This window comes from Echeneis naucrates, chromosome 24 (genome assembly GCF_900963305.1).
Source record: "Echeneis naucrates chromosome 24, fEcheNa1.1, whole genome shotgun sequence".
NCBI classification, from domain to species: domain Eukaryota; kingdom Metazoa; phylum Chordata; class Actinopteri; order Carangiformes; family Echeneidae; genus Echeneis; species Echeneis naucrates.
The window spans coordinates 8,158,963-8,179,664 of record NC_042534.1 but is presented as its reverse complement, the minus strand read 5'-3'; the positions used below and the strand labels follow the sequence as shown (position 1 = coordinate 8,179,664).

General features: G+C 39.9%; 1 protein-coding gene across 4 annotated transcripts; it reads right to left on the bottom strand.

Annotated features, from left to right (window-relative positions):
- Positions 1–83: 83 nt before the first annotated feature.
- On the bottom strand, positions 84–9,138 carry cmtr1 (cap methyltransferase 1). 4 transcript variants are annotated; one of them, XM_029496275.1, is made up of 25 exons: positions 8,957–9,138; positions 8,742–8,821; positions 7,721–7,825; positions 7,222–7,379; positions 6,866–7,024; positions 6,630–6,722; positions 6,433–6,504; positions 6,083–6,177; positions 5,809–5,881; positions 5,493–5,691; positions 5,295–5,413; positions 5,059–5,155; positions 4,717–4,849; positions 4,206–4,385; positions 4,063–4,119; positions 3,881–3,938; positions 3,687–3,755; positions 3,350–3,481; positions 2,877–3,002; positions 2,476–2,567; positions 2,252–2,320; positions 1,965–2,012; positions 1,703–1,815; positions 1,464–1,572; positions 84–1,277 (listed from the first exon to the last, which is right to left on the bottom strand). In XM_029496275.1, exons 3-25 carry the CDS (start codon positions 7,818–7,820, stop codon positions 1,142–1,144), a joined length of 2,487 nt encoding a protein of 828 aa, XP_029352135.1. In that variant the 5' UTR covers positions 7,821–7,825; positions 8,742–8,821; positions 8,957–9,138; the 3' UTR covers positions 84–1,141. The 4 variants fall into 4 exon arrangements, with proteins under 4 accessions (XP_029352135.1, XP_029352136.1, XP_029352134.1 ...); XM_029496276.1 differs by having other exon boundaries at positions 8,778–8,821; XM_029496274.1 differs by lacking the exon at positions 8,742–8,821.
- Positions 9,139–20,702: the final 11,564 nt, after the last annotated feature.

Here is a 20,702-nt window from a genome sequence, read left to right as displayed (position 1 = left end):
TACATTGTGCCGTGTGCAATGCTTGTGTAGCTGATCGGTTATTAAAATAAACAATAAAAGGACATTTCATCAGGCAGTTGAGGGCATGTTGTGGGATGAACATCTCCCATTTATTTACTGTATCATTATTTACATCAAATGTTTCATAACGAACTTTCCAAGAGAAAAATAACCAATAAATTGCAGCATTTAAGAAACACAGTTCAGGCGATTTTAGGCACAATGACAGAGGTGTCGGGGGAGAAACAACCTAAAAACTAAGACACCTTCTAGATCTTAAACACACACTCCATGACAGATCAGGCATGAGAGGGAGAGAGCTGCTACATCTGTATTTGGTTTGAGTATGAAAATGATGTTAAGGATCATTTAGAGCACAATGTATTTGTTGTTTTTAGGCTTCAGCCATAACTTTGCAGGGGGCAACATCAAGGAGCCTGTTTGTGTGTAAGAACTCTCAAACAGATGCTTGTCTCAAAAAAGGTGAAATGACGAGCACTTCTGTTTAAAGCAGATGTAGAGCAAGGCGAGCAAAGATGCATTTACAGACATGGATCCAGTTACCCTACCTGTCATTCTTAATGTGGTAAATGCGTACACACAAAAGCATGGCATGGACTAGGGAACAAAAAAACTGGATCTACAGGGACATGCAATTTAATGCAGACAATGGCACCAGCTTTTTGTCTTCATATTGTCCAATGAGTGTTTCTCATTCATTACAATTCAGAGCCAAAGGCAGTGGAAAAGGCAGAAAGATAGAGTAGTTTGTGTCTGTCACTTACAATGGGTCTAGATTACACTGCTGGAAAAAGCAGCAAACGGGGCAAACAAGTTGAAGCACCAGAACTGCAGTTACAACCTGATGACAATTTCTCTAGGCAACGTAAAAAGGAGGAACTATGGGAGCATGGGAAAGGTCCACCGGTTTATTCATTGATGCTTAGAGGACAATAAAAACATGGATTCACAAACACATAATTTCAAGCTCTTATGTGTTTTTGAAAATCCTCCCTTCATTATCAAAACAAATTATGTTGTAATAAATTGCATGACAACATTTCCAGAGGCTCTATGTCCACGATTTACTGTATTCTGTATTCAGGTTGTAGCTGCTCAAACTCTGGGCTTCATGGATGTTTCATGGCTGGTAGTTCTGGTGGATGAACGACAAAACATCATCTTTGGAAAGTTTCTCAGGATCCATTCGGGTCTGAGAATCATGAACTATGACCCCATCTACCCAGGCCCAGAAGAGACGCTCAGAGTGGCAGACACTGGGGATAAACAAAAATTTATCATGTTTTGTTTTTTTTTTTTTTACTTTTTTAAGGTTGTTTTGCAAAGTGTACTTCCATCAACACGAACAAAAAATATCCACACCACCAAACAAGAGAAAGAAATAAGTACATTTTAAATAATACATTTACATAGTTTGAATACAAATAGAGGACAGAACTTACTGGAAGGGAGCAGCAGAGTTTGGTGGCAATTCATAGGTGGAGTCCTTGGTGATCTTATTATAGAAGAACTTCATCTTTGAGTTTTTGCTGTATGCCATCGTCCATGGCTCTACAATGTGAGGGAGGTGAGGAAAAGATATTTTGCAAACTTATTAAAGGCTTAAAAAGCACAAGGTCAGTAAAACGTTAAATCTAACAGTTGTCTGATATTGAGGAGCTGCACACACAGACATACAAACCATTGACAGTCTTAATGATGTAGAGGCCTGTGGGAAGAAAGTGTCGGTCATCTCTGCCGGTGTAAGACAGACGAGGGACTCCTCCTGAACTCTTGGTCACCTTCATTTCTAGTCTGGATGAGCAAAACGAGTAACTCACAAATTAAAATGTTAGTTTTTTTCTTTATATTTTGTTTTTATGGGAGAAAACAAATTTAACTTTAACCTGAAAAAAATACTTGAAATGTTGATAATGACTAATGACAGACCTGTGATTTCTCACCTGACAAAGATCTTCTCCATTTCCTCCAACCTGTAAACCTCCTTTACCCTGTTAAGGCAAAGACAGTGTTTGATCTTAATGTCAAACTGGCCTGTTGAATATTGGCAGCCTCAGTAATGAGAAAATGTAGAATTTGGATAAAAGTGAATTTACCTGGAAAAATAGGCTCATTATTACCACTGGCATTAATACCATTGGTCAGTTCTCAGACTGTCCAACCTTTCAATGCTATTATAGATTCCAAAGGTGGATCCAAAATAAATAGATGAATTCATTTCAATTCATACCTGATAGGGTTCATGTCTGGTCTACTTGGTTTGGCCACAGCCTTCACGAACTTCTCAGCCATCTGAATTCTGATACAACAATCATCATTTAGTAAACAATAGAGGACCCTGGACTACAACTCTGTAAACTAAAGTTTCTAAGTGAATAGTGGGCCAATCCAGCTCAGACAGGATGTTTAACATTCATAAATGTTTGATACTAAATCCAGGTACTGTTGCCCTACCGTTGGTTAAAGTGCTGATCTCTTACATCAGTGCCGTTGAGTATTAGTGCATCCATTACATGAACTGCATTGATTCGACGCTGAGCTTTCCCCTGAAGAGGAAATATATACACGCACAAATTCAGAAGTATAACAATAGGTAAAATGCCTGTTGTGATAACATGGTAGTCATTTAATTTAGCTCTAGATTCTTTACTTTATGTTTCACAGAATATCATAATGATGACCTTAGAGTTTTCGATGAGTTGGCCCAACATTGACATAAAATTATCAAAGCAACAAACAACAAAAGTTCCTGATGAAAACAAGATCCTGTGAGAAAAAAAACTGAGCTCATCATTAGAGCAACACTAAAAAATTCATATTTTATTTGCTTAGCCTTAAACTTGAGGTTTTCTGACCTCGCCCTTCAGCTCTTGGACGATCTCCACACTTAAAAGTGTATCTCTTGGCAACTCTAACTTGAAATTTTCCAGTTTCCTCCAGCGCACAGGCATCTTCCCATCCCACGTGTATTTCTGAGACTTCTATAAAAGTTATTGAAGAGAACAGATAAGATGAGAACAGGTTCAAGCACAGATATTCTTGCACAGGAACAAAATAGCCTCTCTGGAATGCACCACTAACCTTCTAAGTAGAGAATAAAGACTCAGCTCTTTTTATCTTTTACAGAAGAAATTAGAATAATTTTGCACATAAAGAGCTAAACTAGCCCAGGGCATCTGCTTTTAATAATATACTGATAAGGCTAAAAAAGCATGAAAAAGTGGGTAAAGGCAGAGTCAAAAAAAAAAAAAAAAGAAAAAGAAAGATTGAAAAGCATCTAAGTCCAGTTTGTTAAGTTCAACACTGACATTGTTTCCTAGGGACTCACCCCTAATGCTAGAAGAAAGATCTGCTCTCCACCTCCCACGATGCACCTGTGGTCCAGAATATGTCGCAGCTTATCAAGTGTGCTGGAGTTGAGGGGTGTGAGCTTGGACTGAAAAGACTCCACATCCGAATTCTGTTATGCAGACACAAGGAGAATAATTGTTGAAAAGCAAAGGTGGTCAAGGGTGTATCAAGTAGCTAATTTATATATGTTTGTATCAGAATTTTTTTTTTTTTTTCACAGCACACCTCCACCGACAGTCTACAGTAATATTTAACATATTCCAGCATGGCACACTCCCAATAGTCTTTCTTTCCTCCAAGATTTACAAACTGACCTTGATTAGTTCATAGAATTTTGACCTCGGATCTGAGGAAGCAGGAGTGACCCTGGCCTTATCTGGGACCTGAAAAAAGACAAAATAGGTAGATAGGAGTAGATTAATAGAATGGAACTCCTTTAATTTGACAAAAACTCTTTTATAGTCCAGCTGAACTGTAGTAATAAGAATACTGAAGCTTCTCCACTCACTCCCCAGAGTTTAAGGCACTCCTTCCTGATGTCGGCTTGCCTTGGCTCCGAAAGGGTTCTGAAAATGTCAACACAGTTGGACAGTTTAACACCAAACAAACTCAATCCTGCACATACAGATATGCTGGATGGAGATTGACTGGGAGATGAACAGATGAATGGATATTAGAACAGTTACTCACGGGTCTACAACGAAGGCATGGATCTTGGCTAAGGCCTTGATCTGGACTACACAGAGGCTGCAGTAAGATAAAATCCACTTTCTGTCAGTCACTCAGGTTGACATGAAACAACAAAGGCCTTTCTGAATATTAACCATCTTTACCTCTCATTGGAGTTGACCATAAAATGATAGAAATCTGTGTCGTCCTTGATGATGTTCAGGGGAACCACTTCTGTAACATCTCTGTCTGTGCTCTTCAGCTGGTTCAGTTTCAGGTTCACTTTGAACATGTACTCTCTGACAGCGTCCGAACCGGGCTTCAGACCACGGCACACTATGTACCTGTGGGTGGTAATCAATGGGAGGAGATTAACAATCTCTCTAAATCTCTAGCCAAAATGGACCACTGAAAATATGGGAAAACATTTGCATGAGATGTGGTTATGACCAAGTTTTCAACTACTCTATTTTGCTGCTTTGTTCGTCAGATCGACACCGGAATATTAAATCCCACTACATTCTTTTGATTGGTTTTAAATTAGCTCCATATTTTAAGTAGATATTAGTCTGACAAACATGCCTAGTATCCAAAACTTGAGAGGTTTTAGTTGTATTATCAATCACTTAAAATACAATAACAACCAACTTCCCCTGTATAAAAAATCAAACTGACCTCTCAGAGTTGGCAGGCCTGCTGGTGAGAGGTTTGAAGAGAGAGATCCTATCAAAGCAGAGGTAGAGCAGGTAGACCAAACCCACACTGAAAGGCGTGAAGAGGTCAAAAGTTTTACAGACAAAGTGGCCACCTGCAGGAAACAAAGAAGCAAAGACTGTGATATACATGTGCAAAAAAAGCACATACAGTGTTTATGGTAAAGACGTATCATTTCTTAATATGATGCTTCTATTTTAAGGAGAGCTAAGGAGCATCAGAAGCTGTCCTCTCTAACAGAGAAACAAGTGATGGACAGTCAGGCAGATTGACGAGACAACCCACTAATTTATGCACATATACCTGTTCTTAGTGTAGAGACAGCAGTTAAGAATTGACAGAGCAGCAGCTGTTTGCTCAGGATCTCTTGGATATTCTCCTGGCCTTCCACGGAGAAACCCTGCCAGGGACAGAAATAATCATCACACCCACAGTGATCCAATCACCAAACAGAAAGCTCATTCTGTTGTGAATTCATGTGAATTCAGATGTTTTTCAGAAGCTACATTGCAGTTAAAAAAAAAAGTGTAATTAGTCACCCCATCTGCCATGAGGAAGTGCAGCCCTCTTCTCTCTGTATTCTCCAGAACAAAATTTCGGAAAGCAGTCATGTTTTCTGGGCGAGTGATGTCTCCATCTCCATCAACACCTCCCTCACCTAGGATGCAGAGAGGTCAGGTTTTCATTTAAGAATTCATCACACATCTGGGTGTGATGTGCAAATTTTGGCACTGTACCATAGTAAGGTTCAAACAGTTCACTCGGCGCTGCAAAGAAATCCTCCAATTTGAAGTCACAGGGTCCTTTCAGAGTCATGCCAAAGCCCTTTGCATGCCAGCGTCTCTTCCATAGTACATATTCTGAAAAGCCTCCAGGCCCCGCACAAACATCACCAAAGTACAGAAGCTCACCTTCGCGATCCTTTGTCAGAGGTTTCTACATGATGAGAGTGAGCAAAGACTTCAGCTCATCTCACCATCTGTTTATATCGGCCGTTGTACCGAAATCCAAGTTTCATGCAATCCATATCAGCAGTCCCTTTGACACACTCACCCCTTGTGAGTCCTTTGGGTTGGTGAACATATGGTCGAAGCAGTGGTCAATGTTTGCCATTTTCATAGCAGCTCTAAATACAGAAAGCACTTTGAACAACTTTTCATTGCTTTCAAAAGTCTGGCCCATAAATTGGGAACCACTAGTATAGTATAGTATACAAATGCGTGTCAACACAAAAACAGCCAGTTGAATAAAACTCAAAATTAGCAAATGATTAATACATTATCATCCACATTATTAATTTGTCCAATTTAAGTTTCACAGGACCAACCTGTTGAGGAAGATGCCACCTCTGATTGTTTCATAAGGGTTGGAACGTGTCCGAGCTCTCCTCATCTCCTCACCCTCCAAGTCATCAAAAACTGACTGAACATCAGACAGACACAACTCATGGATATTTCAATACTGTAATATGATTTGAGTAGTTAAACCAAGAAGGTAAATAACCAAACTTCACAAACACACAATTTCCGTTTCTGCTAGTCAGCATTAGCCCATCTGAATGCAAAGGTGAACACATCACATTATAAACTTCTTAATGTAGATTATGTTATTCGATATTTAAAAAACATGTTAATATGAAAAAGGGACAAACAATAGATATTTTATACCATAACTCACCTTGCACCTGAGAAGGGTGTGCAGGAGAGCTTCAGTACAAAACTCTGTTTCATCCTCAATCTTAAGTTTTCTCTATAAGAAGATGAAAACAAAACTTTAAACAACCAAACTTTTGTATATAAGTATCAACCAAAAGAGTAAACCTGTTGTAATTATTATGCATATGTCTACGTTAGTGTTCATGGTTTCATATTTACAATTCCCAGAGTCATCCAATCCCTCAACTCATCTGCATCTGGGGTCTCTGTGGTGCATTCTGGGAACCAGTCTACCTTCTCCATAGCACTGGGCTGGTCAGATAAACAACAGGACAGATGAATAAAAATCATGTCACTGATTACAAGTACCTCTTTTTTGATTCCTGGATAATACTGCAAAACCTAATTCAAGACACTTCAGCAAAAGATTCCATATTTATTACATGCTACCGTACCTCTGGTTCATCACGCCAGTCGACATTGAGCTCTCCCTGGAAGCCCTGCAGCATGAGGCCAAGACCCCTTCTACCCCGCTGTGTAGAAGCCTCCACAATCTCCTTTCGTCCCTGCCCAAACTTTCCCAGACCCTCGCCCTCACGGAAACCCATCTTTGCCTGAAGGTGAAAAAGATAAAAACCAACAGGAAAAAGTGTGGAAACATCATATAAGTTGTGAATCTCTTGCAAAGAAAAATGTTAAACTCTAATCTAATACAATTACACATACAAACTTAAATTCTACAATGCAAAATCTGATACAGTTAACAGAGACACATATTGGTTTAGTCAGGTTTTCAATTTCAGTACATTACCATGAGTTTTTGGGACACACTGTTGTACATAGAAAACTTGGAGGAGGTCTGTGTGGGGCTGTCTGTGTCTTGGGCATCATCAAAAGATGATATAGAAGGCATGGAAAACCCTGGTCGGTGATCCTCCTGATCACTGAGGGAGTCATTTTGGCTGGAGTCTTGACAGTAGCAAACCGCATGCACACATACACATCCACACAAACAGTGATAAAAACCATTTTGAACAAGAGCAGAGAGATATGTTAAAATAAACCTACCTTTTCTAATAGCCTTGATCGCAAAGCTTACTCACTATAATCTTCAACTGAACTTAAATACTACTTAGATAAAATCATACCCTTAAGGTATCCTATGGGACTCAACAATACTTGGACAACACCCTCAGTAGAGGAAAAAAATTTATGATTCTGTAAAATAGTTATCTTCCTTAACTAACTTGTAAATCAAGTTGTTTGCATGACCCACATATTGTTAAGAAAAGGCAAATAATTTCACATACCTTTCCTGGATATTTCTGATTCATCATCTGAGCTGCTATCGTCACAACGGCGCTTTACCCCCTGTAGTGGTGCTGATGTTGCTTCAGCTCTTCTCTTCATTGTGACTGAAATCAAGAAATAAAGCGATGACAAATGCAGGATAATAGCACTCAGAGGACACAAAATAACATGAATGAGTCTGACAGATACCCCACTGTGTGCTACTCTAATCTAATAAGAGATCTAATAAGAGCGGGGCAGAGTTAACCTTCATGTATGGCAAGTATGACAATCCATGTACATGAGACAGGCAAGCTGAGGATGAGTCGATTTATTGACAGGTGGCTAGAAAACCCAAATTTATACAACTGCATATAGAGTGCAGGTTATTCATAAAACAAAATGCAAAGCATTAGCTTAAATTCAAATGACAATTGTTTACTTTGTCTCATTTTTTAAAATAACGTCAATGTTTCTAACAAATTTTAAAGGGATCACTTCAGGCTTTGACATTTTTATTACGACTTGACAAGACAAGCAACCCAGTTAAATGTAGGTCTGTTGGCTGGCATAGCAACTTCATTTTTCGTCTACACGAAGGTTTGGATTATGAGAGGGTAAAACGACAGCAGTGCACAGGGCCTCCAAAGGTCTGCTCATAAAACACTGTTTACATTGAGCCATGCCAAAAAAATTGCTAATTTTATTTCCTCTTTGATGTTTTGATGAAGAGAAATGTACGAGGTTCTTATTTTTCGAAATCATTAAGCAAGCACCATGCAAAAGCTGCATGTTTGGGTGTGAATTTTTATTTTGTCTTGATATGAGGTGTTGGACAAAGCAGCACAGCCATCAAAAACTGGTCAACGAGTTTCCACGTAGATGCGTATAGAAACACCGTATTTGATCATCCAGTGCCTGAGCTTTTCCTTTTATAGCATCGCATTCACAAGAGACTTCTGTGTCGTTCATCCTGGCTGCAACAACTTGATGCCTAAAACGTCAACATCTGACTAACTTGCTGCAAACATGAACGTTTACCTCTTTGCTTTGTTGCAGCTAGCAGCGGTCACCTACCAAAGTTTGGTAAAGTCGGCCCATGCCACTCGCCAAAATATGTTCTAGCAGCGAAATACGAGTACAGTAAGCAGAGACAGAGTCAGTGTGGGAGTTTTCGGAGTTTTCTTTGAAATGAAACTGCGCAGTTCTAACAGCTTTAGCTGTTAGCTTGATACGTTAGCCAGCTAGTTTTTTACCAGCTCAGAAGGACAACTTCACTCTTCTATGATGAAACAGCATCGACAGGGCGTTAATTCCACATATGTGTCGAAATTTCCTTCTTTGACTTTTATTCAAAAGGAAACTGTGGTTATAAATAGACTGTTTTCGAAGTTTACATTAGCCCGCGTTCTGTTTTTAGAGCCTTAAGGGGTCCTTCTTTTTCTGATGACGTGCAGGAATGACGCTTGTGACGTATCGACTGTCCAGATAAGTGCCTGCATTTTTTAACCCCCTATGTTGCTTTTTATTATTGTATATTTATTGAACATGTTTCCCCTGGTGACTTCCTTTTACATTAAGTCGTAACCACACGACCAGGTGTGAGGGCTTCGTGTTATAGATAAAGTAAGAGAAAAAATGTTTAATAGACTGTGCAGACAGATAACTTATCTGGATCATTTGACTCTGTCCTGTATAATGATTAGAAAAGTACAAAATAAATTTGCTGTTAAGCAGCAACTGCACAAAATTTCCTTTCCAACTACCCCTGCTTGACCAGCCAAGTCATTTTAAATAGCAATATATCATTGCAGCAGAAAATATATGCAACATTTATTTATGCCATACGTATTATTTTATATGTCGACCATCCCAGCAAATGTCAGTAAAACGCCAATGTGTGTAATGTGCTAAAGCAAAATAGGCTAGTCAGTGAAAAAAGACCAGATTATTACATGCATCCCATGCCAATGTGAAGTTGACAAGTGTGTGACTGGAGATGACGTAGACGGGTTCATGTCCTTGTTTTTAATGGGATGACGAAGGGACGTGTGTTTTTTGTGCTTTTGAATAAAATAAGATGGGAGCATAAAACTTTAATTGCTTTATTTTCTTTTTGCGTGATCAGATTAGATTAGATAAGATTAGATGTACCACAGAGCAGTCCTGCGTGTCTTTTAGATTGGGCTAATCCATTCTTGGCATGTGAAGTAAGAGATCCTGAGCCGTACATCAAAACAATCATTTAACTATTTACAGTAGTATTTTACAATAGTTAGCAATTCTCAGTGCTCTTCTGAGAGAATGATAGACTCTCTTTAATGTGTAATTTCCATGACTGATTTTCAAAGTGCAAGAGCTGAGCCAGATACCATTTGGTTAATGTGCCTCATTGACATGCCCTTATTTCTGTGATGCATCTTGTAACCTGTCAGTGCATCGCATGCCTCCTTTGATGACTCTGTGAAATCCTTCTTAGAAGACACCGTGTCAAGTCCATGTTTTCGTGACAGCAGAGAGATAAGCAGCGGAAGCAGCAAAACTGTGTACTGAAAATAGCAATCGTCAGATAAATTTGACAAATTTTACAAATAATTTAGCTACGTCTTTCACAAACTAGGCCTTTTATCAAAAGGATATTGCGGATGGCTTCAAAGAGACATCTTTATTTTGGCATTTTATTAGTTACTTCCATGTATCAGTTTTGCCAGAATCCCTAACACTATTGGAAGGCAGTGGTCCTGGACTTGTACCTAACTGTCAAGCTGACTGTCAGTGACCCCTGCAGAGATCATTACACTGTTGCCTTGTCATCCGTTGATGGGATTTCTTACCCACATAAATGTCAGCCAATGGTTTTGGAACTTCTCTCACAGGTATATTAATCTGCCACAACTCCACTGGCTCTGCTAATCCACCACTGACACAAATACAACGCACGAAGACAGTCACATACACAAAGTCTTGCACCATGTGACCAGCTTACGCAATGAAGCCAGGGGTTTATATACGGCCTATGGGGACTGGACTCCCTTAAGGGAGATCATCACGGTGCAGGTGCGTGGGTTTATCTGAGGGAGGACAGTGTCTTCGGACACAGGGGAGAGCTGCCACGCTCAACCTGCCGGGCAGAGGACACAATAGACGCAACAGGCAGGAGAGCAAAGGGACGTTGCCTGGCAGAAAGTCTCCAGGGCTGGTTGCAGAGAGGGTATTTGTGGTCTCAGCTGTGAAGCACTGGAGAGAACAACAATGTTTTTTCGCATCCCTCGACTGACCCCTGGATATATTAGATACCTTCAGGTGCGTAAGATGCTTTAGGGTGATTTTTTTCTTGAGATAGATTAATGATTAGTCTTGGACAACAGAGGAAATCTGCAGTGGCACCACCATTGAGTAAATATATATATCCAATATAGCCTCCAGTAACAACTAACTGGGGGATGCCTAAAGAGTAGGTCAGGATAAATATACATTTTGTCTGAATTATTACTTTGAATCTTTAAAAGCTCATTTTAAATCAACACAGCTGACTCCTCATGGTACATATACAATTCCCTGTTTGTGTGTGTCGCAGTGGAATTGAGAGGATTATAGCAGCCTGTCTCTGAATGGATTTGAATCAAAGATGCCTCAGCTCCACAGGGTCAGGTAAAGGCCCTCTAATTGGATCTCCAAAGGGATAGCTTGAGGTCCATGTTCTCGATCACCCTGGATAGGTATTTCAGAGACTACAGCTGGATTTTGAAACCTAAATTATTTGTTCATGGTTATGTTTTGAATCTGGGCAGTGTAAACCTCCTTATCTATACCTCCAGTCATTAGAGTCCATGTTAGATCATTCTCACTGTGTGAAAAACTGTGTATTATAAAGATTATATAAAGAATTCTAACATTGACCAGAAGATAAAATTGTAGAGGAGTGTAAATCTTTGATTTACAGACTTTTCACTAGCTAAGAGAAATATGTAATCTTTGAGACAACGTGCCTTTTGAGATCATCTCGGGGGATTTTAATGGTTTATTTATCCACAGAAATTTCTACAATCATGAAAATTTATAATTTACAAATTTGGAGACCTTTGGTTTTCTCTGGATTCTGAACATAACGGTGATGAGCTATGCAAAATGTTCCAGTGGCATGTCTTGAGCTGATTGTGTAGATAGATTTAACGGGACCAGGGTCACTTTTTCATCTCTGAGGGCCAGGAGGAATTTTGCTTAACGCTTGCCTTGGTAATCATCATCCCTGGTGATGATCATGATCGGTGTTGGTTGTTGCGTATTTGTCGGTGGTGACAGTGACCCCTGCTATCTCTTTCAGACTCAGGCAGCCCAGACAGTGCTGCAGAGCCGTGAGGGCCCTGCAATGCCACGCATGGCTCTCCTGATGGGCCTCATGGGGATTGGCATGTCGGGCTACAGCTCGCGCCAACTCACACTGCACTACAAGCCGTCAAGCCACCTGCTTAGATGAGATGGATTGAGAAGGGGCAATATATCTACGCATTCATGCATACACGCAGACGTGTACACACACACACACACACACACACACCTTAGTAATTAGTGAGGTTCAAAGGTGCTGCTAGGTGAATTTTCAGGTGGTAGGTGGAATGTCCTTTCCCTGCTTCTTTGTGTTCGTTTGTAGTTTATGTAGCTTCATGTTTAAAAAAGAGGCACCATTGCATTAGGAGTAACATGGAAGGACCAACAAAATTGAGGGAAGCTGTATGTTTCTGTTCAGTTCATTCACCCATCTTCTACTTATCCGTTTCCGGGTCACGGGGGATGCTGGAGCCAATCCCAGCTCACATTGGGTAAGGGCGGGCTGCACCCTGGACAGGTCACCAGTCCATCGCAGGGCCAACACATAGAGACAGCCAGAGACTAACAACCACTCACACTCACACTCAGACCTACGGACAATTTTTAGAGTCACCAATTAACCTAAACATGCATGTCTTTGGACGGTGGGAGGAAACCCACGCAAGCATGTGGAGAGCATGAAAACTCTGTACTCCTGTTTCTGTTAAGTTTCTGATTCATTTTTCTTTGTGCATCTCTGTTGTTAATCTCATATGCGGTTTAAGTTTGATGTCATCTTTGTTCTTGATTGATGAGGATTTTGTTATTTGAGATGTACAGATTATTGGCGAAGGCTCAGCTACTGCAGTTAAGGGTAAAAAAATCTACCTCTCCACTTAAGGAGAGTGCAGTTCTGGCTTGAATGTGACTGATATGCATTGAAAGAGAAAGGCAACTTTCAGTGTTTGTGCTGAACATGGCTGATGTTGCACTTGAACCACAGTTTGTCCTCATGTCCCGTGCCTTATCATGGGAGTATTCAGGCTTACCTGCTCCTCAAAATTGATTAATATGGCAAGGTTTTAACTTAAAGTATATTTTAAATGCATCTTTAAAGAAACCTTTAAAGAAACGTAGCTGAGCTTAGCCTCAAGAAATCTCTTCCAAAATCCTCAGTCTTCTGATCACCATTAGTTTTCCTCTGGCATTTCAGCAATTTCAATGATGTAACACAGATCTCCCAGGTCCCTCCCTATCAGAGGACAGCCAGTGTTGTGACGTCTTGACTTGTTTGCTTTTTTCTGCATTTCTTTGTTAAGATTGCATGACACAGAAACAGTGATCAATCAAAAGCAGAGACTCAAAGTGTTTATACTTTTGTCTAATTGTATCCTTGTTTCTGGAATTGAAAGTATGAGTTGAAGAACAGATTATATTTCTCTCCCTTGTGTGAATGACACATTGCTAAAAGAGCAAACAAGGAATTAATCTCAATCTGGTTTGTTCAACTCCAAGAAATGCACAGAGAAAATACTACAAATGGAAACATACGTGTCGTGTGACTTTTGACGTGAGAACATTGCTCCTTTGCACTTTTGTATGTACCAACTTTGTACATACATGTGTACATATCACTTTGATGCTGAATGAGATTAGTAGAGCATGACGTGGAGTGCTCCCAGCTTGTGTTGTGAGCTGGACTGGGCGACATCTAGCTGGATTGTCGCACACAGTGTTGCTGTGTTGTTGTCAGGCAAAGGATCCAGGACAGCCATCCTGGACACCACCTGAAGGAACAAGTGAATCCACCCGGATCTCTCCTAGTGGCACTCCACTCTCAGACAAGACGAATGTAGATGAATGACCATTCAGGTCTCTTAACATAAGTAAACTTTTGCTGTATATATATATTTATATATATTGAAAAAAAAAATAACTTTGACAGCATATGAATGTATCACCAATGAGGAATAAAAATAAGCAGTTAAAACTGTAATTGTAAAGAGGATTCTATCTTAATCTCCTGGTTTGAACGGAGAAAGGGTTTGCCCTACATGTAAACGGTTCTTGAGGGAAGTTCAGCGAAAGAGTGATCCCTTATAGAGCCTCTTATAATACTCTGGTCTTTTTTAGACCAGCTTATGCTTACATATGAGGGGGGGGTAACCCTGAAATAGTGACAGGCATGACACGGCAAGAAGTGAGGTTATTTATACCGTTTGACCACGTGACTGGGCTTTTAATTGAACCAGTGGAAGATATTATGGTGTACATAATGAATGGGAAAGCTATTTTGTTGTGGCATGTTTTATTCGTTGTTGCTGTTTAACAAGGTTTTAATGCTTAACTGCAGCAGTTTGTTTCGCTGTTAGTCCTCACTGTGGTAGAAAGACATAAAATGTCTCAATTATGTATTAACCCTAATCATATAAATTTACGTTTTTCTTTGTGGCTTTCTCTAGACCATATCTGAAGACATACATGTGTTTTCATGTTATTTATAGCACAATCATTTGAAAATTGTGTTTTATTTGAGTCCAGGAGAATTCAATTCATGTATGGTTGTGTTAGGTTTACCTTAGTGAGCTGAAGCATTATGAATGCATAACCAAGCACCTTTGAACACGTATTATTTTTTATGATTGCACTGCTCTCCATGAATAAATAAATCATAAAAATGTTCCCAATTGTCTCCTGTAACTTTGTAAATACTGTAGAGTATAATGTGGCTCATGTAATGAAGAAATACCTTCTTCAGGCACTAGATGGCAGTCTAGAAAAGGCCATAAACAGATATGACCTGATTGAACCCTGGAAAGGTAGCAGCGAAAAAAAAAAAAAACTAAACAATATTGTTTGCCTTTTTCTTGCTGGCTGTGGAGTTCAATCCAGGAGGTCGATCTGTTTATCAGACAATTGCCACCAGTGTTGCTAACTAGCTGCAAACAAACCATGGTCAGGCCTAAGACCCAGAGTTTTGACCCAGTTCTATATCTAAGCTCCTCTGGGAGCCTCGTGGGGGCCAGTCAGGGTTACAGCTGGGCCCCTCCGGATTTAATTGCAGGTTAGAGTGGAGCTTTATGGGGAGATGTAAAATGTGTGGAAATATACAGGGAGCTCCCAACATCCCAACACCTACAGCTTGAACATGTGTTCGACCACTAGTTGGACGCTTAGAAACACAGCAAACATCACTGCATTTGTGAGAAGCCTTTGGGACAGAGAAACACACTTGTTTGCCCGGTCTTTTATCAGGTTCCCATCCTCAGGGCTGAGACGAGTCAGGAGTTACAGGGACAGACATACTACGTTTCTTACACTCCCTCACTCTCTCCGAACACACACACACATACACAGGGGTCCATTGTGTGTCTGCTCCAGTCCTGCGTCCTTAGGAGGCTCTTGTTACCATCCCTTACGGCCAAAAACAAAGAGCTGAATGTCTTTGCTGCCAAATAAATGGATGAGAAGTAGTCAGAAGCAAATCCACAAGGTCTTCTGGACTTATTTAATATCAGTACTGCCTGTGCCTGAATTTTAATGTATCATGCTCATGTGTGTTCATTATTTAATTGGTGTATCATATCTAAGATTCTACTCCGACAGCATCATACCTGTCTCATGTAGGAGCAAATACTGAGAGTAGCCTGATATGGTGCACAGTCGCACCTGTGTTACGCTCTGGAACAGCTCTGAAGAATCCGTCCAGAAATATCACATTATATTTTCAGACGTGGTGTTTATGGTCATGGACGTTTGACAAGGTGGAATGCATTTCAATTGCTCAGGCCATCACCAGTGGACAGTCTCAATTAGTGAAGATAAGTTCATTACACATTGGTGGGGAGCTAATATGGCCACAGAACAACCACAGGTCACACTTTTGACAATTAGACAAGGCAACACATTTCTCGGACTGCAGTTTTGTCTCTCATGTATATCAATCAGACATATAAATGCTTGCGTGCACTGCTCTGGCATGATAAAACATATTTCCTTTTAAACCCACAGGGATTTGAATGCGTGCCCTCAGTGACGCAACATTTTCTTCCTCCCGTTCTTAAACGACGGAAGAGCTTAGCCTTGTTTTAAATGTCTTCTCTACCTGGAGTGCATGAAAATACCTTTTCGTGTGCAAGAGCTTGTGTTAGCTGTCACACACACAGACCGGAAACAAACACAAATAAACCTATTAGAAGTATAAAATATAAATTATATTAGTTTGTGAATGTATTTGGTTTTCTCTAAATTGTGTTCTGGGCTAATTCATTGACTAGCTGGGGAAATAGCAGCTGTGTGGATTCTTGATGTTGCCTACTTTATGTTGTTACTTCTTGTTACAGCTTGTTGCCAAACACAGGGTGACGTGTATGCTGAGACAAATCCAGTCTATTTTAGGTCTGCTGTGCAAAGTTAATGAGGTGTGACTGAAAATTACCTTGTAAACAGATGCCTGTGTTGACGGTAACCAGCAAATGAAATACCCGGCTGCAGGTATGAAACTGAAATTAAGCTCGTTAGAGTTGCTCAATAGTTTGTACTACTGTACAGTGTTGCCTCACAGAGGAAAACAGTTACATCTGCAAAAGCTGCAAAACGAAAAGAGCAAACATTTGCTTCCGATTCTTGTGCTATGGTTGTGTTAATGACTCAGCACTTCACATTCAAATGTGTGAAACATTCAAACTACCTGCTCTTCAGCTTCAAGACCCCCCAGGGTGTTCTACTTGTTTACTACCATTCTATCTTTGACCTTTTTTCCACTTGTTTTTTTTCTACTTCTTTTTTTTTTTTTTTTCCAGTTTCGTTCTTTATTTCTCCTCTGCTTGCTGATCCAACAGAGAGAAGCGTTTACTAGGCCTTTCCCTGGCAAGGATAAAAAGCAAACACAGAGGGAGAGCAAAAAAGAGAGGGAAAGGAGGAAGCTCAGTCTTTTAAAAGACTTCCAGAACCATTAGGAATTTAACTCAGTGAAATAAATAAAAGCTTTTTTTCAAGAAGCGTTTGAGCAGGAAGCACTGTGTCCTACTTTGACCTGTCTGATTGTATATTTTGTGGATGTTAAACTCAAAACTATGATCACAGAACAAACAAACTGTCCTTATAGCACTTTAAGGACACTCTTCAGGCACGACCTGTACGCTACCACCACACTCAGTGGACAGTCTCTGAGGAACATCTCTGAGAGTTGGCCTGTGAACATAATTAAGGCTTTAATCTCTGTTCTTGGCTAACAAGTTCTGATGTGGTCTCGTGGGTTTGCGCAGGAGAACCCTGTGACCTGTCAATCTCATCAGATAGCTGATGAGTCACAGTTAATCTCAGCTGGCTTCTGCCATTTGCTGTGTAACCACATGAGGAAGAGAGATCCCTTTTATGTGTAACAATATGCTTAAAAAAGATGGATGGGCCAGAATTCACTTTTAATCTTAATTGTTAGTTTATTTAAATGATAATTTATTTGCTAACCCTGCCAACTGAAGATTAATCGTCTTTTTGTAGAATTAGTATAATTTAATTTAACCACTTGGGGGCGGCAGGAAAAACGCTGTAGACATAACAATGTGGGCACAGTTGAACATCTGTACATGGTAAATATCGAGCAACAGTCTCAGGTGTTGTCTGTTCAGCATTCACGCTGTTTTAGCTTTGCTTTTGCCTGAAATATTACACTTGTCAGTTGTTAATCGTGTCACAATGCTCACCACCCAGTTGGTAACTTTGTGTGACTGCCATGTGGTGCTGGGCAGAGGGTGTACAATGGGCTTTTTTTTTTTCTTTCTTTTTCTGAAAACAGACGTGGTTGACAAGGATGCTGAGTGGGACGAGAGTGGACTAAAGAAGAAAATGTGGATACAATGAAGCAAAAACAATGGGCCGAGAGACATGAAAAAGGTTTCTGCAGATCTGGAGCCAATAATGGGATCAATAATTCTACATGGGCTTGCAGCTTGACTGCATTTACTGCCAAATAACTTGATGAACATCAGTAAGGCAGTGAAGACGTTAAATCTGCTCTTCAGGCCTTGATCAGCGCCGTCATCCTCACAGCATGTCTCTGTCCTGGATTATCCCAGCCGTATCTAACCAGGGCTGTTTGACCCCATCAGAACCTTATGTCTCAATGATCAGAGTGATTTATATGCTCCTTCATAATACTGCATCTGCTGATACACATGGGGCATCACATGACATGTTAAGGAGGACAAACTGCTGTGAGCCTTAAAATGAGCCCTTTAGCAATTTGTGTAAGTTGAGTAGAACAACTGTGTTATTGGTCATAATATCTTTTTAATTAACACATATTCTTTTTGACTGTACAATTAATTGAAGTTCACTTCAATGCAACTAACGAATTGTAATTAAGTGATGAAGCTGGAACCTTCTTGGTCAGATTTTATGAGCCAGCTTTGTTTTTAGGTCATATTCAGCTTGATTTTCCTTAAAATGATCAGACAACAAATACAGAAAATGTTGAAACTCACCCAATGTGTGAAACACTGCAGTCATGAAAATTCTCGGCTGCAGAGTGAAAATTTTTCTCATGCAATTAGTTAAAACTTCTGCTAAGTTGATGTAATTTTGATACACCACGGCACTAATTCATGTCCCTCACACAGGATGAAGGTCATGCTGTGTCATGTTAGGGTGTGACGCCTGATCTAGGGATTCCAAGTTGGGACTATAGTAGATGTTGACCATCTCGACTGTAAATAGCCTCTGCAGAGATACTGTGGGAATGCATGTCCAACAATGGGTTTCAAATGAACAGTTGACCCAGTGATGACCTGAACTGCTAAAGGTCACTGACCTGCCTATTGACAGCTGACAGACATGTCCTAACAGCGACTCCTGGCTTGTGTCAGCTGCCACTAATGAGAAGCTGACACCAAATAATGTAAAAGAAATCAATTATGAACAGTCCTGAATGAGGTCACACCCATGCAAGCATACAAATACACAAAGAAACACACACACACAGAAGAAGAATTTGAAACAGATTATTAAGGATATTTATGCAATAAAAAAACAACAGTTTTCATTATGAGCGCTGTTCAATCACGACAAGAAAGTTGCGGGTTCAGTTCCCAGACCTGGGGCCTTTCTGTGTGGAGTTTGCAAGTTCTCCACGTGCTTGGGTTTCCTCTGGGTACTCCGGTTTCCTCCCAACGTGCAAAGACATCATGTTTAGGCTGAATGCTGACTCTAAATTGTCCGTAGGTGTGATTGTGAGTGTGAGTGGTTGTTCATCTCTGTCTCTATATGTCGGCCCTATGATGGACTGGTGACCTGTCCAGGGTGTACCCTGCACTCGCTCAATCACCCCCCGTGCCTGAGAAATGGATAAGTGGTAGAAGACAGATGAATGAATGAATGTTTTCAATATGGGTCTGCCTGGATTCTGTTTTGATGCTGATTGCAGCAGTGGTTATAAAGTTACTACATCATTAAATCCAGATTATACTCTGGGCACAACATTTCCCAACAGTTTGAACTAATAAAAACGTCAATCTGTCAAAACAACTATTTCTCTTGGCAAAAAAATAGGGATGAAATGTTCAAAAACAGTGTATGTTTGTGTTTCTTTCCTGGACGTTCTTACGCATACAACAACTGAATTACTGTACAGTGTGGACATTGAAAGCAGGAATGTAAGGACCTTTGAATCAGGTGAATGGTTTTAGGAGCTAAACTGCAGCTGCTCAGTGAGGCCAACCCAACAACATAATGTAACATTTGTTTCCCCTGGTGTTACAGGTCTCTGAGGAAAGAGAAAGAGACGAAAAGCAGAAGAGATTAAAAAACCCCTCACTTGTGGATTGTATACGAAAAACTTATTCTCTCTATATTCATATGAGCTCCACCTTATATTTGTCAATCACAGTATTTAACAGTAATCTGATGTAGATTTCTCTTAGAATATTTAGTTCAATTCGAAGTTTGTGAAATGAAAGTCAACCGACATGATCTTTGACCAAAATAGCAGATCTGTTTCACGTTGCTGTAACAATGACTGAATGAACCAGTTCAAATGAATCAGTCAGTTTGGATTTTGTTTTGTTTCTTTTTTGACATGGACTGTCTCTGGATTTATGATCTAAAAAAAAAAAAAAGAAAAAGAAAAAACTATATTGACTCTGGAGATTAAACTAGGATTTCAAGGTGCTTTAAAGCACACAAAGTAAATAACATAAGCGCCATCTAGCCAGCTGCATCATTAACACAACATCTTTGGGTATTAGTAGGTTAACCCTTTAATGTCCTACTCCTACTTTTAAAAACTTAAAAAAAAAAAAGTTATATTGATATTATTATTGCCCCAAGAAAATAAAAAATGCAGAGATAATGTGCATTTTTTGTGAGGACATTAAAGGGTTAAAATAAATCCACTAATGTCTTACTTGATAATAACCTGCAGCCCTTATTTTTATACTTTGACCACAATTAAAAAAAAATCCTTTCTTAAGTTCTAATTAAATTCCTGCTTGTGGTGGATAATTCAATTTTATACTTCTCAAACAAATAGGACAAAAGACCAGGTAATGCCCTCCACTACTGAATAAGTGTTTTAATTCAAACACAAAGAACATTCAAGTACAAGCAAAAACCTCACAGTCTGCCTGGAATCTGAGCGGAAGTGTTTCACGGCGACTTCCAAATAATAATTGTCTTGTTTACACGCTTCACCGTTCA